This window comes from Diplotaxodon limnothrissa, linkage group LG18, assembly GCF_057381915.1.
Source record: "Diplotaxodon limnothrissa isolate DT_005_m linkage group LG18, D_limnothrissa_male_GT1.1, whole genome shotgun sequence".
Taxonomy (NCBI): domain Eukaryota; kingdom Metazoa; phylum Chordata; class Actinopteri; order Cichliformes; family Cichlidae; genus Diplotaxodon; species Diplotaxodon limnothrissa.
In genome coordinates, this window is record NC_140613.1 from 363,482 (window position 1) to 381,132 (window position 17,651).

General features: G+C 50.5%; 2 protein-coding genes across 3 annotated transcripts; both read right to left on the reverse strand.

The window, feature by feature from the left end:
* Positions 1-392: 392 nt before the first annotated feature.
* puf60a (poly-U binding splicing factor a) lies at positions 393-6,387 on the reverse strand. The gene is made up of 11 exons (XM_085377489.1): positions 6,273-6,387; positions 5,116-5,211; positions 4,943-5,029; positions 3,993-4,043; positions 3,747-3,908; positions 3,570-3,662; positions 3,277-3,490; positions 2,747-2,937; positions 2,446-2,560; positions 2,020-2,258; positions 393-1,943 (listed from the first exon to the last, which is right to left on the reverse strand). Exons 1-11 carry the CDS (start codon positions 6,291-6,293, stop codon positions 1,644-1,646), a joined length of 1,569 nt encoding a protein of 522 aa, XP_085233615.1. The 5' UTR covers positions 6,294-6,387; the 3' UTR covers positions 393-1,643.
* A 3,205-nt stretch (positions 6,388-9,592) lies between these two features.
* afg3l2 (AFG3-like AAA ATPase 2) lies at positions 9,593-17,273 on the reverse strand. 2 transcript variants are annotated; one of them, XM_085377391.1, is made up of 17 exons: positions 17,095-17,273; positions 15,879-15,975; positions 15,618-15,686; positions 14,273-14,406; positions 14,045-14,197; positions 13,650-13,724; positions 13,446-13,567; positions 13,099-13,372; positions 12,824-12,961; positions 12,553-12,706; positions 12,375-12,482; positions 12,163-12,288; positions 11,966-12,076; positions 11,772-11,887; positions 11,476-11,676; positions 10,292-10,486; positions 9,593-10,146 (listed from the first exon to the last, which is right to left on the reverse strand). In XM_085377391.1, the coding sequence occupies exons 1-17, from the start codon at positions 17,176-17,178 to the stop codon at positions 9,904-9,906; spliced, it is 2,400 nt and encodes a 799-aa protein (XP_085233517.1). In that variant the 5' UTR covers positions 17,179-17,273; the 3' UTR covers positions 9,593-9,903. The 2 variants fall into 2 exon arrangements, with proteins under 2 accessions (XP_085233517.1, XP_085233516.1); XM_085377390.1 differs by having other exon boundaries at positions 13,446-13,570.
* Between the last annotated feature and the right edge of the window lie 378 nt (positions 17,274-17,651).

Consider the following 17,651-nt stretch of genomic DNA (forward strand, 5'->3'; position numbering starts at 1 on the left):
AAATAAGTGACATAATATTCAGTACTTACTTAAAGTTTACTCTTCGGCCGCCCCTCATCTTCCGTTTTTTTTTCGGCAAAATTATCCACACCCACCGCCGCGCTATGCATTCTGGGATATGTTGGGCCACGAAGTCTACACCGCCACATCCTTAAAATTCAGGGAAATGAAGGACGCACTTCAGGGCTGCATTTCGAGCAGCCTTTGAATTGGGACAGCCTTCGGCGCGTCGCTGTGACGTAATCGGCCTTAAAATGCGGCCTTTAAGGCTGCAGACCCTGGATTGGGATACAGCCACAGTGTTACGTAAAACTGAGCCCACAACCTCAGCAGGATGTTTTTACACAGGTCAAAGGTCAGAAAGCTGCCTTACCAAAGCTACTGCCCCCTGGTGGCCTTCAGACAGAATGCAGGCTTTGTCCGTGCCCATGCTTCTTCCTCCAGAGTGATGAAGGTGAGCTCAGGTCTTTCCTGAACGTTCAGCAGACAGCTGATTACTTCCTGTACTCAAACACCTCGTCTGCTTTCTATTATCTTTTATTATCAAACAGATTTTTGCACTCAACTGCCGACCAATCAGAGAGCAGCTTCACACAAACAAAACAGCAGAAAAAAAAAAAAAGAGTTTTATTCACAAGTTTCGGTGTTTGACCTTCAAACCCCGAAGAGCACCTGAACGCAGCACCGCCTCTGAGGCTCAAAGTTGCTCAGAGACTGGGATCATGTGACTCCTCGGGACAAGCGGGAGACGGCCTGAGAGTGGATGATGCTGTGGTGCGTTCAGGTTTAGTCAGTTTGTTAGACTCCAGGTGTTTCTCTTGTGAGGCTGTGAACAAAAGGCTGAACATCTGGAAGAACACAGGTGACGTCACATCTGGTCCACAGTTGCTTCATGTTTCAGCTCCGGCCGGCTCACCATTGTACAGAAGGTCCCTGAAGGCACCGCGGCCGTGTAACTGGGTCAGAACCCAGACAGGAAGTTACTGTTCAACTTACTGATCTGTGGGTCCTGGTTCCTGGACGTCAGGTCCAGTTTTTCCTTCCTGCTGGTGATTGTTTTTGTGTGTTTCAAACCAAATCTTTACGCCTCACTCTCAGGGTGTCGGTGCCGCGGCCCTGCCCAGTGTTCTAAGGAGAAGGGGCGTGAGAGTTAGTAGAACGCGATCGACAACGTTTCTAATCGCGCCAATCCAAAATCCGTTTTTAAAAAAAAAAAAATTCAGTAAATGAAACTCGTCAATACACAGTTTGTCCAGCAGGGCGGCTCCACTGGCACCATCTACAGTGGGTGGAGTCGAGCGTGACATCACTCAATGAAACTGCTGACAAACTGATATCAGACCATGTAAATCAGTTGAGCTCTTAACGTTAGCACGGAGCTCATGGTACATTTTTAACTGACGCCCTCTGTGTCCCGTTTCTGTTACCATGGAAACGAAGGACATCGTGTTAGGAAAGCAGTGGCTGTAAGAAACGGCGAGGCGGCGAGCAGCTGAAACATGAGAAGCAGCTGCTTCGTCCTTTGACCCTGCACAGAAACACTGGAGCAGAGGACGCGGAGACGTTTCCCTGGAGACAAACACCGATGAAAAACAGACAAGTTAGAAAGAGCCCGCTATGCTACGCTCCCCGACGAGCGTGCTCTACGCCGACAGGTCCCCGTTGTCGAAGCGTTCCTGGTCGTAAACCTCAGCGACCACCTTCCTGCCGCCGAACCAGCGGTGGTTCAGCGCCTGGATGGCTCTGTTCATCTCGGCAGCTTCTGAGAACTCCACAAAGATCTTGACGATGACTTCGGCGTCGTCCTCCTCTCCCTGACGCTCCTGATAGATAATGACTCGCTTCACCTGGCCGAACTTCCCGCACTCCTCGGTGACCTCGCCCTCCAGGTCGTCGTCGATGTCATCGGGCCCGACCATGTTCCTCAAAACCATGACGGTGGACTGAAAGGAGATACGACAGGTCACGACCACTAGAACCAACGATTCGCCATTAGGGGTGGGCGGGACTGAAGCGTACCTCCTGCTTGCGCAGCAGCTTCCTCATCACCATGTGTCGGGCGCTGCTGCCGCTGATGCTCATGTGCTCCTGGTCGCTCAGCGGCTCCATGGCGCCGTCCTGCTGCACCTCCTGCTGACGCTCCTCCTCCTCTTTCTTCTTTGGATCAGCACCAAAGGAAACCGTCTGTGTTGGGGGCGTGGCCAGCACAGGGTTCACCAAGCCCACCTGAGGCACACCAGGTCTCACTGGGGTCACACCTGAAACAGGAAGCAGGAAGTGTTACCTGTTGGAGCACCTTTTATTGGTTAGCATCTTTGGATGAGCCTGGCTTCAAAATAAAGAGAGGTGAGACGTGTGGGCGGAGAAGACTGCCCCAAACTCAAGATGTGATGTCATGTGGGTGGAGCCTGTGTGTGTGTGTTGACAGGGCTCAGGTGTTCCTACCTGTGATGACACCTGGAGCCTGGTGGGCCATGACAGCCTGAGGGAGGCCTCCGAGCTGCTGGGACAGGAGCGCCGGTCCGGCCAGCGCTCCGAGCACCGATGCTCCCACCGCCTCCTGAACGCACCACAGAACATAATCAGTACAGCTGTCTCAAACACTACAATCCTGTACTACAGGAAACACTACATACCACTGCTTCTGTGCACATACAGGCAGAAAAACTACCGCACTGCATCTACTACACTTCTTAGAGCATGTTCCTGTGCCTTGTCTCTGGGGGGGCGGAGCTCCCTGAGTTACCTGAGCTGTGATCTTTGCGGTGGCGACGGCAGCAGCCATGGCGGCGGCAGTGGGCAGTCCACCAGACGTTGTTGGTGTGAGAAGGGGCATGGGTGGCGTCACGGCTTTGCCCACGCGCAGGTACTGACCACCCAGGTCGAACAGGTTCATGGAGGCGACGGCGTCCTGGGCCGACTGAGCCTTCTCATACTCTGCACGCAGGAAATGAGCAGACCGCCGTCAGAAGTCCCGCCTACATCACACAGAGCCCCACCCTGAACAGAGCTGTCTGTCAGCTGACAGGGAGCCCAGGTGTTCAGGTGTCACACCTGGGCTCCCCGTCAGCTGACAGGGCTAACTGAGCCTAACAAACCCTTAAAATGAAGTCGACCCGTCAGGCTGAGTTGCTATGGAAACAGATTGGTGAATCCAAACATGAGAACCGCAAGGGGGTGGGTCACTGACCCTGGGTGCACCTGAGAGGGTCCACACCCCTCTGCGTCTTCCCTGTTAAAGCTTTCACGCCGCGGCGGAGCCGATCGGCCGCTCACCGATGAAGCCGTAGCCTTTGTGCCGGCCCGTGGTCGGCTCGCGGGCCAGCATGCACGACTTGATCTTTCCAAAGGCCTCGAACACACTCTTGATGTCATCGTCGGAGAGGTCGGGGTGCACTGACGCCACGTAGATCCTGTTGAAGGCACGCGCTTCCTCCGCCAGCTGGTCGATGATTGGCTGAGCCTGGCCGATGTTGCTGGGCCTCCCGACCTGCGAGACAGCGAGAAGGGAAACTCAAAACCCGGCTCAGAGTCAGAGGAGGCGGGGCTTCATCATCAGCTGGACTCACCTTGATGTTCCGTCCTCCGAGGACAACTGAGTTCATCTGCTCCAGTGCAAGCTGCGCTGCTTCAGGCATCTCGTATTCCACGAAGGCGAAGCCCTGCAGGTGCCATGGCAACGGTTAGACCCGCCCACCTCAGAGTGTGGTGTGTGTGTTTTATATGAGTGTGTGTGTATGTGTGACCTTGTGCTTCATGGTCACAGAGTCCCAGGACATGTCGATGCTTTTGATTGGTCCAAAGGGGGCGAAGGCCTGCCTGATGGTGTCCTCTCCGAGTTCGTAGTAAATGGATCCAACGTACACGCGACACATGATGGCGAGCGCTCTCTGCCGCTGAGCCGCCACCTGAACAGACACACAGAAAGCAGAGAAGAAGAATCAGCCAGCAGCTCGCCGCTCAGCAAGGAGGCGCTGCACGCTGTTACTCACCGATTGCAGAGGAGACAGAGCGTCGCCCAAACCCATCGTCAGAGACGCCATCTGAGACACACATGAGAGAAAAGGTTCAGTGTGACGAAGCACAGGGGCGGAGCCAAGTCTGCACCCACTGCAGATGAAAAACACGAGTCAGCAGAAGTGTTCGTCAGAGCGGTGAGGCCAAGGGAGGTGAGAACCGGGGGCGGCCGTGGGCGGGGCTCAGTTTTGACCCATCGCAGCAGCCCATCGTTCTGTAACCACGTCACCAGACTTGTCGCGCTGACTTAAACGTCACAGATGACGTGACGTTTGAGCGACGCGTGAAACCAATGGAGAGAAAGCGCGTGTTTGCTGACTCAGTGCAACACAACTGTCAGATTACACGTTTAACCTCCTCGGACCTGCGTCCACATGTGACGTCACATTTTGGGTTATTTAGACCAAAATACTCAACTTTGCTCTACATGGGCCTGATTTCCACCTACGAGGACGTTATGCTGCTACTGTTCTATCGACATTTTAAATGAAGATCCTCATATGTGGCTCTGATTTTTCTTAAAAACCAAAATAAGGTTAAAAAAAAAAATCTGGTAATTTGGGCCCCAATCAGCCCGAATATCAAAGAGAAATTAAAAATGCTGCCGTGGAAGAGTTCATGTCTCAGGAGGTTAAATAAAGTTTAAATCAAGGTTTCATCACGTTCCTCGCGTGTGTTTGATCTTTGTGAGTCTTTTTTTGCCTTTCTGTGAAAGTTTTGTATCAATAAAATATTTTCTGACACCATGACGGCTCCATGATGTGGTGAATCCAAAACTAATAATCAATATCAGACTCTCCTCAGTGGCTGCCCGATTAATGCTTCAGCTCACCTGGGTGAGCGGGTCTGACTCCCACCGTGTGACTGCTGTTACCTATGCTGTTCCCTCTGACGCCCCGCCCCCTGAGCACACTTGTGAGGATACCTGCAGGTTGGTGATCTGCTGCTGCTGAGCCAGAGTCTGCTTGACAAGGACGCTCTTGATGCTCTGCTCCATTGCGTACTTCTTCGCCTGCACACAAACAGCCAATCACAGCTCGCCAGTCACAACAGCACGTGTGTGTGTGTGTGTGTGTGTTTATGTGTGTGTTTATAGACCTTCTGCAGCGCCTCCGCCTGGTTGGGGGTGAGCGGTGGCAGCCCCAGCTTGGTGGTGGTGCTCTGTCCATTCTCCATGATGAGAGCCGGCCCTCCCTGTCAGAGATCAATACTGACTGATTAGCGATCAATCGCACAGACGATCAATCACAGCTGTTCTCTTCACGCTGTCAGAGGCTGCACCCATCCTAAACTTCACCCATACCCATCAGTCTGTGACATCACCTCAGACACAGCTGATGCCCCGCCTCCACTCACAGAGCTAAACAAACCTCCACTTAACGACTCTTCTTCTGCGTGGGTTTTTATTGTTTCCTTCATGCTGAACACAAACTTTATCATCATCGGTACAAGTGCAGCCACACAGGTGAGACCTTCACCTGCGCAGGTGAGGTCAGGCTGAACAGCCACAGAGACTCACACTCAGCTCCAACCACACCAGCAACCTGATTGACTGATGATCATGTTCTATTCAGAGTGCTGTAACAGGTGACCTGGATCAGCGTAGTGTACATCAAACAGTAGCAGTGGAAACAGAGGAGGAGGTCGTCGAGGCAACGGTGTACCTGCTGCTCGGTCTGTGGCGTTCTGTCAAATTCGGGGACCGCGGTGTTGGTTCGTGTGCCGCATTTTCCTCGTTTGTGGTTTAGATTTTTTTAGGACACTCAGTTCACCTGATCTCAGGTGAGCAGGTACGAACAGGTCTGCTACTCCAGGATCATCAGCATCTTTAGAATAACACACCTGTATCTTCATGTGTTCATTTCTAATGTGGAACTTCACCTGCGTACAGGTGATGATCAGTTCCCACACTGATACACTCAGGTGAGAAGTGAACCACCTTCTCAGTACAGGTGAGCGAAACTACCACCGTGGACGGTAAGTTGGCACTTTAACCCTCCTAGGTTGTTAGCTTAGCATCAGCAGCTAGCAGAACCGTCCAGAACTTCCGTGCTAACAGTTAGCCTAGCTGAGCCGCGCGCACACCGTTGATCACAGAGAACCGATCAGCGGCTGATCGATTAATCGACCTCTGCGGTCGGTTCCGGTCAGTCTGTGGTGTCGAACCGATTGTGTTACGGAGCACGCGCCGAGGGTCCCTGCTGTTAGCATTAGCTTAGCTTCGTGTTTCCATCCAGGCACATTTCGGATCGTACCGCAGAAACGGCCGCCGCCATACAGCTGCTCCCGCGCTGCTCTCCCCGCTCTCCGCTCGCTTCGGTTCGGATGGTTCTGCGCTCGGAGTCCCCGCAGTCCGCACCGCGGCTCCGGCTGACGTCACTTCCTCTGACAGAAGAGTGTTTGAACAAACGACAACTTCAGGAGCTGAAGCCGGAAGCAGGACCAGTTTTTTCTCAGAACTTTATGGAGGAGACAAAATTATATTACAATGGAACGGCGTGTCAAATTAAACAACTAAGATACATATCAACATTAAAAGGAGAGAGAAGAAAAGGAAAGAAAAAAAGAAAAGGAAAAAAGCGAGAGATACAGTGACACTGAATAATTAAACAAGGACATTAAATATAGTACAAACATTTACAGTTTTTAAAGCTTTTTTTGTTGTGAGAGGAGCAAATTGTATTCACATAGAGTTCAATTTCTTTCCTAAAAGTGAGAAAGTGAGGTTCCTTGCTTGAAAACTTACATTTATGGATATGGCATTTGGCGAGGATTAAAATCAGATTAATAAGGTAAAAAGCATTCGAGTCTTTCCTGCTAAAGTCAGTGTAACCAAATAACACATTTTGGTAAAAAAGCACAAAATTTGATAAGATGTTCTTAGAGATGAAAACAGCAATATCTTTCCACAAAATCTGCGTAGAGGTACGAGACCAGAGTAGATGTGAGCAGGTCTCTGGGGCGATCTTACAGAAGGAGCAAAGAGTATCTATATCCCTCTTATATTTTGAAGGAAGCATTTAACAGGGTAAAATCTATGAATTAGCTTAAATAAAATTTCCTTCCCTTTGTTAGTAAGGAGGAATTTTTGTGGCAAACACCAAACTTTTTTTCCCAGTCAATGTCCTTGACAAAATTAGACCAGAAAGAAATGGAAGGAGGAATGGAGACAAGTGGCTCTTGAAAAAGAGACCTAATCTTGGCATTCACACCTTTACAAGAGGAGAAACAAATCTGACCTAAAGGAGTCTCTCAGGACAGAGCGGGACAAGAACAGGAGTGGGGAGGCAGTGGTATTTCTAAACAACATGGACAGAGCAGACGGTATGGCATCAAAACCAATACAAAACTCCCTTGGGGATACTGGGATGTTATATCCGGATAGGAACTCTGAGTAATTGTATAATAAGCCTGCGTTATTGAATAGTTGACTTAGCAGAAGAATACCATTATTAAACCAGTTTTCAAAGAACAGCGACTTGTAAAGAGTGTTAGTTGTTCCAAATATAAAACCTTTGTGGAGAAAAGTTGTGTTTATAGATTAAGGACTATGCCAAAAGAGCTTGTTGATGAACGTTTGAGAGTTTCATTGGGATTTTCTGAATATTGTAGTTACAGAGAAGAATAAAGTCCAAGCTACCCAAATGTGAAAAGATATGATGAGAAATTAAGTTCCAGATGGAGTTTGGGTTTTTGAGATGTTTTTTAATCCAATTTATTTTGAAAGTGTAATTTAGGGAGCTGAAAGACCAACATCTAACTACAGAAGAGTGTCAGAGATGGATGACGGGTGATGATGATGGCGGAATACAAGAACACAACAATAAAAATAATAAAATTAAAATATTATAAGTCCAAAATGTAATGTATTTTAATTTCCTTTGTGTTTTCAAGGTCTTTAACTGTGGCACTGTGTTTGTTGCAGAAGTGTTTAATATAGGCTTTGCAGTCTGTCCATCATTTTGTATGAATAGGAATTTTCCCCAAGAGCAGCAGAGGTCGGAGGAAGTAGGTAGTGAATTAAATCTTTCCCTTCAAAACAGACTTTAAGTTCGAGTTTTTGGTTTATTGGTCTGTCTGTAATAATAAACATCATTCTGAAAGAGTCTGGCATTTATACACATGGATACAACAGGTGACAAACAGCTTCAGTGTGGAAGTGACACAAACAACAAGAATAGTTCTCAAGCTTAAACCTCTCCAGTGTCCGTATGATGAAGTACTTTAAATGAAGCTCCACTAACTTTGTTGCTTAAGCAGAATTTCCCTCCATGAATTTGGCTCCATTTAAATTCTCCACATAAAGAAGTCCAACAGGATTGTGTAGGTTTGTTTATCTCTACACCACTCTCTCAAAGGTTTGTACATGTGAGTTGGTGCACTAAGTGTAATTCCCACATTGCCACATGGATAGACGGATCTAAAAATAGCCAGCTGGAATGTTAATGGACTGAATAATGTAATTAAGAAAAAGACCGTTTTAACATCACCCTAACCCTGGAACGGGCAAAAGTGCAGGGCTGTCGGTTCTGAGTCATAAAACTTTGTCTTAACTTCACTGAGGCAAAAGTAGATAAGGAGGGTAGATATAAACTAGTACGTGGACAATTATTAGATACACCAGTAATTTTATGTAATATTTATGCTCCCAATGCAGACACGCCTACGCTTTTCATCATTTATCACAGCTTCTTTTGGAATCGCACGGTGCACAAACAATAGTAGGCGCAGACTTCAACCAAATACTAGACTGAGACCAGGATTTCTCAAAAGTGGTAGGTGGCGTTTGAATGTGTCCTTACTGTTATTACTAAAATGATCAGGGATGACATCTAATTTTTAAGGAGACAAGAGGTTGAGAGGACACTACATTGGCTATGAAAGCATATTTGAGAGGGAGGATCAGTTCCTTTGCTTCCTTTAAGAAGAAGACAGGCAATGAAAATATCACCACACTGGAGTCTGAGCCAAAAACCCTCGGGCACAAGGATAGGGCTATGCTAAATAAAACCAGTACTGCTAAACAGAAGTTGGACACACTGTGTAATAAAAAGGCAGGATGCGCTCTGCTTCGTACAAACCAGCCATCCTTTAAATGTCGCGTTTCTTTGGAAACATTTAGCTCTACCATCAAAGCTTTGATCACATTGTTACTTTGTTAAAGACGTCCTGTCCGCACCACCTCATACTCAGCATCACCAACTCGCCGTTTGACCATGAAGGCTCTTTTCCACTCGGCGAGTAACTTTGAGCCTGAAGTGTGTAGCGTTGCTCTCAGGTCCAGGACATACCAAGCCTCGCGTTTAGAGGGGCTTGGACCCTCCTCTCAGTTAGTGAAACGGTGCGCAGCAGCACTGCTTCCAGACATCGCGCTGCATAATCCACCAGATTACCAGCCAGGCCTACATGAAGACTGTACTCTCATATTCTTACAGCACGTCCCACCAGGGGGAGAACACTGCTCCCATCCTCACCTGGTTCCTCTGTGCACACACAGTTCAGTCTCGTTTACCTCCTCTGTGTGTGTTTACAGGAAGTGTGTGTGTTATTGATCACACGGAGCGGTGATTGGTGATCGATCAGTTTCTCTGACTTTATTTAAACATGTCAAACACATTTACACATTTATTCCATTATGAAACAGCATGCTAGCAACAACTAATCAATATCTCATCTCTGAGCAGCCTCCAGCAGCACGTTACCATGGTGATGATGAGTGATTTCATGGATGGAGCAGAACGCCGTCGATAGTCTCGGATCAATAAATACGCGATGTTCTACACAGGAAACGTTCTTTAGGTCTTCAGGTTCCACCCTGGCCTTGCTGAAGTTCATCAGGAGGCCTCAGAAGGCTCTCCGGCAGGAGGACAGAACCCGGAGGAACTTCTAGAAGGGCATTCCTCCGGAGATCTGCCGGGCCACCTGCTCGTCCGGGGTCTCCTCCCGCTCCGGCCTCCTCTCCTGCTTCCAGTCCTTCAGACCCTCGGGCAGCGTCGTGTCTTCGTCCTCGCCGCCGGTTCCTTCCACGAACTCCTCATAAGTCGACTTCTCAGCGAAGGGCCGTTTGCCGAGCAGCTCCACCATGTCGTTCTTATCCAGAACCTCCTTCTCCAGTAGCCGCTGCGCCACCTGCCAACGCCACAGAGGACAGGTGAGCACAGAATGATCACGGGCAGAAGCACGCAGGACCCTGCTCCGCAGAACTGAACCAGAACCGCCCAGAGCCTCGTGACTCAGTGGCTTTCTGAGGCACGTAGAACACAGCTGAGCCTACCTTCTCCACCTCGGCCTTCTTGTCGTTGAGGAGTTGCTGTGTTCTCTGGTACGCTTCGCTGATCAGGGTTCTGACCTCGGTATCGATGAGGCGGGCCGTGGCCTCGCTGTACGGCTTCTCCAGAACCATCTCGCCCTGGCGCGGCAGGTCGAAGGACACCTGGCCCACCTTCGGGTTCATCCCAAACTGAACGATCTGCAGGAGAACACAAGGAGGAGGTCAGACCGAGCAGAACCCCCACAGGAACAACTTCATTTCCAAAACCTGCACTAACAAAAACACGACTGGAGCTCATCAAAGAGCCAAAGCTTCGAGGTTCACGTCTCCCCCCGAACTCGGCTTTAAAGGCTCTCGTTCGAACGTCATCCTGAGACTTACAGTGAAGGCTAACACCTGCAACACCTCTCAGGTATCACACCTGCCTCACACAGCCTGAGGCTGTTAAGCCTCTGGAAATAGGTTGATTCTGTTCATTTGAAGGTATCGTCTTCATCGGGTGACTCCTTCAGTCTCAGCTGACTGCAGGTTGCAGTCTTATTGGACATCTGCACAAAGACCGACACCTGACGACCAATGGGCTGTCAGGTCAGTTTATGATCATTAATATGCAAACTGTCACGACCACTCATCAACAGCCACTGATCAATGTCCATGAGTGGCGTCCACAGAGAGCCGGGGAATGGCTGCAATCACAGCATTGTAGCATGGTGACAGGTTAGGCCCCCTCACACGTCATGTAAATGCCCATTGTTCCATCAGTGGTGCTGCAGTCAGGCGTTGTGCAGATGTCCTGTTTAAGGTTGAAACCTGCATTCAGCTGAGACTGACGGAGTCACCTGATGATGATGAAACGTCCAGATGATTGAGCTTCAAGACTCTGGCTTACGGCTAAACTGTGGATCCAAATGCTGGCGACTCTTTCTCAGGTGTTTCTAAAGTTAAACCTGAGAGGCTCATTCTGATTCATGCACTCGGCCCAAACTACACAGAGCTTTAAGACTTCTGGAGGCGCCGTGGATCAGAGCTGCCGTGGATCAGAGCTCTCTGCTGCTGTGCTTTTAACATGAAAGCCCCAAACAGAGAAGCCCCTCAAAATAAACAGCTGATGAAGAAGAACGGTACTAATCACTCCGATGATGGCGTCGGCGGTGTGCAAAGAGAAAACACCCGTATTGACGGCTCACCTGGGCGTAGGCGCTTTGCGTCACCTTTCGCAGGTCGTCCTGAGCGCCCGTGGTGATCCGGCCGAAGAAGATCTCCTCCGAGACTCGGCCCCCCAGAGTCATGCACATGCGGTCCAGCAGCTGCTCCTTCGTGTACAGGTACTGCTCTTTGGGCAGGTACTGCGCGTAGCCCAGACCCTTCCCTCTGGGGATGATGGACACCTGTGCAGGTCACAACACAAACTGATGAGTCTGCACCAGCCCCCATTCAAATTTCACTCAATTGTGCAGCTACAGCACCGCGGCGATCGAGTCACCTTCAGCAGCGGATCGGCATGCTCCAGGAACCATCCGGCTACGGCGTGCCCGGCCTCATGATACGCCACCGTCTTCTTCTCCTCGGGCTGCAGGACCTGAGTCTTTTTCTCCAGGCCTTCAGACGGGAAGAGACGCTGTATGAAATCACCCTGCAGCCAACGCCACGCTCCAACATTCGAACTCTCGCACTCACCTCCGATGACCCTCTCGATGGCCTGCTCGAAGTGCTTCTGGCTGATAGCGTCTGAAAGGTGGCGAGCGGCAATCAGAGCCGCCTCGTTACAAACGTTGGCGATGTCGGCACCTGATTGGAGGAGAGCGGGGAGGACAAAGGTGTGTCTTGGACCAAGCAGGTGCACAAAGTCTGAAACGACATTCAGCAGCGCTTACCTGAAAATCCAGGTGTGAGGGCGGCCATCTTCCTGGCCAGAGAGTCTTTGTCCATGTCAGGCTCGAGCTTCAGAGGCCGCAGGTGGACTTTAAAGATGGACGCCCGACCTTTGATGTCAGGAGGGCCTTAGAGGAGAAGGATATCACCTGATTGTGACCTCACACGAGCTCATATGGAAGATGTACACGGCTCGCCTGGCGCTCTGACTCACCGATGTAGATCTGCCTGTCGAAGCGGCCGGGTCTCATCAGCGCCGGGTCCAGGATGTCGGGTCTGTTGGTTCCCGCCAGGACGACCACGTTGGTGGCGGTGTTGAAGCCTGCGGCGCAGAAAGCAGTGAGCTATCGCCATGTCTTCATCATTACAAAGCTGAGTTTAGCTCCACCCACCGTCCATCTCTACCAGCAGCTGGTTCAGCGTGTTCTCCTGCTCACTCTGACCGCCAAAGTTGCCCCGCCCCCTTTTGCGCCCCACAGCGTCGATCTCGTCAATGAAGAGGATGCAGGGGGCGTTCTTCCTCGCCATGACGAAGAGATCTCTCACCTGGGAAGGAAATGACATCAGCTCCAATGCCAGACTCCTCCCCCAACAGAGCCACGTGATTTTGAACACGTTGGCAAACAGGAAGTGAGGTAACCACAGTTAGTAAAACACACTCACCCTGGCGGGGCCGACGCCCACAAACATCTCCAGGAACTCGGAGCCGTTGACGGTGATGAAGGGCACGTTTGCCTCGCCCGCCGTTGCTTTGGCGAGAAGCGTTTTTCCAGTGCCAGGAGGACCGGTCAAGATGGCGCCCTGCTCACAGACATCAACATAAACGCCATCAGTGGTGACCCTACAGGCCCCGCCCACACCTCACAGTTTTATCTTTGGCTGAATGGTGGCACTGACCATCTGACCTGTGTCATAACCCCGCCCCCTTCGACTCTCACCTTGGGGATCTTGGCGCCGAGGTCCTGGTACTGTTTGGGGTTCTTCAGGAAGTTCACGAACTCCATGATCTCCAGCTTGGCCTCCTCGCAGCCCGCCACGTCTTTGAACTTCACGTCGATTTCGTCTTTCAGAATCTTCGCCGTTGTCTCGCTGACGCTGAACAGCCCGCCCATCCCCCGGCCAGGACGTCCCGCCCCTGCCGGTCCTCGCCGCAGCATGAAGAGTAGGAAGCCAATGATGAGCACGGTGGGGAGCATGCTCAGTAGGAACGTGCTGGAAGAGGGAGACAGGCGTGGTTAGAGGTGTAGGCCTGAGGTGGAGCTGAGGCTGGAGGTCGTGCTCGTACCCGTCGCTCTCGGTGGAGTAGACCACGGGCAGCCTGTTCTCGCCCTCGATGCCGAGCTCGTACTGCGCCGTCTCCAGGTTCCTCTCAAACGTGTCCACGCTGCCGATGTTGAACCAGACGTACTGCTGCGAGACACACACGAGAACCCGCTCAGAACCGAGCGCGGCGCCTAGAACGCTGCTCTGCAGACAGAAACACACTCACCCCGTCCGCCGGCGTCTTCCCCGCAGAGAAAACCACCTTCACGTAGCGCTTGTTCACCACCTCCAACCGATCCACCTGCCGAAGATGCACAGCAGCGGTCAGCTTCCTGTTTGTACATCATCAGGTCCAAACGTTTTAAACTTGGTTTGAGGAACCACTGTAACCAGCTTTGACCTGATTGGTTTTTCATGTCTGCGTGACAGAGTTCATTCAGGAAGTGGAGTTACGGGACAGTCACACCAGCGCCCCCTGGTGTTCCTGCCCCATTACTCCATGGGAACGTGCAACTATTCAAAAAATGGCTGCATTTCACCTGCCGCAGAGACACGACCACTTTACTTTCAGAGCGTCTGACGACATCATCGTGAACTAAGAGGCCCAGCGGCCGTCCTCACCACGCCTTTGGACAGGTAGTTGTTGACAAAGTCTTTCCAGGTGACCTCGCGTCCTCCGTCCCTCAGGAAGAAGTAGTAAGTGACGGTGGTCCAGAACGCCACCCCGCTCAGGAAGTACATCCGGAATTCCCTATCGTCCCAGGGCACCTCCCCCTGAAACAGACAACAGCTGAGACCAGAGCTCACTTACACCTGGACAGGTAAGAGGTGACAGGAGGAGAGAATGACCTTCTGCAGACGGCTGTACCAGTGTGACTCATCCTTACGACCTCCTCGCTTTCCCCCGCCGCTGCTGCCACCTGCTCCCCCCCCTCCTCCCGTTGACCTCCCCGATGCTCTCTGTGAGTTAGCGGGTTTGGATTCTGAGAAAAATAAAAATAAAAATCTGGGACTCAAACAGCAACAAACATCAAAACATCCACCTGACGGAGCGTCGGGTGAACAAGAACAGAGAGACATTCAGCAGGCAGACACCATCTCTACTTTTAAGATTCAAACTTTCCTTTTTGCTAAAGCATATAGTTAGGGTTACAGTAAAGGGCAGTAGAGGTCAGTCGAGGTCAGCAGAGAGCAGTAGAGGTCAGTAGATTTCAGTAGAGGTCAGTAAAGAGCAGGAGAGGTCAGTAGAGAGCAGTAGAGGTCAGAGGTCAGTAGAGAGCAGTAGAGGTCAGTAGAGAGCAGTAGAGGTCAGTAAAGAGCAGTAGAGGTCAGTAGAGAGCGGTAGAGGTCAGAGGTCAGTAGAGAGCAGTAGAGGTCAGTAGATTTCAGTAGAGGTCAGGGGTCAGTAGAGAGCAGCAGAGGTCAGTAAAGAGCAGTAGAGGTCAGTAGAGAGCAGTAGAGGTCAGTAGATTTCAGTAGAGGTCAGGGGTCAGTAGAGAGCAGCAGAGGTCAGTAAAGAGCAGGAGAGGTCAGTAAAGAGCAGTAGAGGTCAGTAGAGAGCAGTAGAGGTCAGTAGAGAGCAGTAGAGGTCAGTAGAGAGCAGTAGAGAGCAGTAGAGGTCAGTAGATTTCAGTAGAGGTCAGGGGTCAGTAGAGAGCAGTAGAGGTCAGTAGAGAGCAGTAGAGGTCAGAGGTCAGTAGAGAGCAGTAGAGGTCAGTAGAGAGCAGTAGAGAGCAGTAGAGGTCAGTAGAGAGCAGTAGAGGTCAGGGGTCAGTAGAGAGCAGCAGAGGTCAGTAAAGAGCAGGAGAGGTCAGTAAAGAGCAGTAGAGGTCAGTAGAGAGCAGGAGAGGTCAGTAGAGAGCAGGAGAGGTCAGTAGAGAGCAGTAGAGAGCAGTAGAGGTCAGTAGATTTCAGTAGAGGTCAGAGGTCAGTAGAGAGCAGTAGAGGTCAGTAGATTTCAGTAGAGGTCAGGGGTCAGTAGAGAGCAGAGGTCAGTAGAGAGCAGTAGAGGTCAGTAGAGAGCAGTAGAGGTCAGTAGATTTCAGTAGAGAGCAGAGGTCAGTAGAGAGCAGAGGTCAGTAGAGAGCAGTAGAGGTCAGTAAAGAGCAGTAGAGAGCAGTAGAGGTCAGAGGTCAGTAGAGAGCAGTAGAGGTCAGTAGAGAGCATTAAAGGTCAGTAGATTTCAGGTTTCTACCTTTGGCTGCAGCTTCAGCTTCGGAGTGTTTCTGCGTTTTCTGACTGTCTGGAAAATATTTCTCGAAACCTGAAGAAAGAAAGCAGATTGTACAGGAAGTGACATCACACACAGATGAGGGCATCACAGCTGATCTACCAGAGCCATTCCACTTCCTATTAAACTCAGCAGGGGGCGCTATAGAAACAGCTCAGTGATCACAACACCCCCGTAGAACAGGAAGGCCACACGAGGGCGGGTCTAAATTTGATTAGCCGGTACCTTTTGGAGGTTTAGAGCTCAGCCTCCTGTAGGCTCCCAGCAGGTCACTCAACAGGCTCCGCCCACTCTGCACCTGTGCTGTGGTTGAAGATGTTACCTGAGTGAACAGACAGGTCAGCAGATCAGAGTACATAGTGCTGAAGGCGCTGACATCATGGTTCGATCAGTCTGCCTGAAGTTTAACAGGAAGTTTGCAACCCCTTCTCTTCTGTATGTGGCGGCGTGGCGGTCTAACCTGCGTCACGTTTCACCAGTTTCAGGTAAAACAGCCTCAAACTGACACACCTGAGTTCACCTTTGTTTCTTTGGTGGACTCCAGGATGTTAATACATTCTGTTGGCTAACCTGACAAACATTTCCCGCTGCTTCTTTGCTGAGTGATGACCTCACAGCGAGCAGCATCTTTGACTACGCAGAGCTTTGCATGGAGGAAGAGAAGACTTCCTGTCAGCTGATTTTAATGACTGTTCAGAGAACATTACTTTGAAACACATCAAAAACACTCATCCTGCTTCAGGCTGCTGTTCCCAGGTATGACTCCATAAACAGCAGCTTCTGTAGCGACGAATCGGAGTGCCAAGCAGCTCCATTGGCTGCCTGTACACAACACAGGAAGTTAAAGCCAACACCTAATGAACGCCATCATAATCAGGTCTCCTGAGACACTACAGGTGTAGTAACCATGGTGACTGTGATGGAGCCCAAAGCTCTTTGGAGGCAGCTGATACTCCTCAGCTCAGAGTGTTCGTAGTCACCGCTTACATTGTTATGCGAATATTCACACAGTCACCTGATTGGTTAGTTGTGTGAGTCTGAGTTGCCGTAGGCGTTTTCTCAGTCTATGTCTCAGGCGGTTGTACCTGTGCAGGTGTTCTGCCTCGACTACTGTCCGCTTACAAAGATCCGAGGGATCCAGGACTATTCCCCATTGGTCAGGGGTTACTGATGTCATATCCTCTAACTTCTCCAGCATCAGTTACCATGGAGATGAAGAGATAAGAAGTGAACCGCCACTTTAACGCAGGTGTACATTGTACACCTGTCTGTAGCTGGTATCAGTGCACTTCCTGTTTGTTTATGGTAAGCTTGCAGCCAGCTGCCCCTGCGGGTCCCGCGGCCTTCGCGCAGCCTCAGCCCAGAGTTCGGCCTCCCGCTGGCTCTGGGCTCCGGACTGCGGGATTAGCCTCTTAGCATGTTAGCCCCGTCGTGCACCTACCAGCCTGGCCGGAGCTCCGGAGGGCGGCAGCAGGCGGAAAAGGCCGCGGCAGCCCGCCGACAGCCGCAGGTAGCGGTGAGCCATCCTCCGGCTCTCTCACGCTGATGCGAGCCGAGCTAAACGCGTTTCAAGTTCACCCCAGTTGCTCCGTGACAGCAACGCGCCGACATGTTTACCTGCAGCTCTTCTTCGTCTACTACCTTGTTGCTGACTCCGCCCTCTGGCGCCCCCTGCGGCCGCTAAGGAGCCGCAAACAACCTTTTAGAAGAAGCATAGAGAAGGATCTCCACAACAACTATGCAGGGTTCAATATTTTCTGCATTTTTCCGTGCGCAAATATATTTTTATGGCTTAAAAACAAACAAAAAGATCATGAAACAGCTCCCAGTTAAACAAACTGTAACACAACATTTTTTTTTCAGCTATTTATTAATACGTAACTTTTATGTATATATATATGCCTTTATATATTGTGCTATTCGTAGTTAGTGTATTGTCTGTCTCTGTTAATGTTTGTTTATAATGGAGCATTGTAACGAAAAATAATTTCCCCTAGG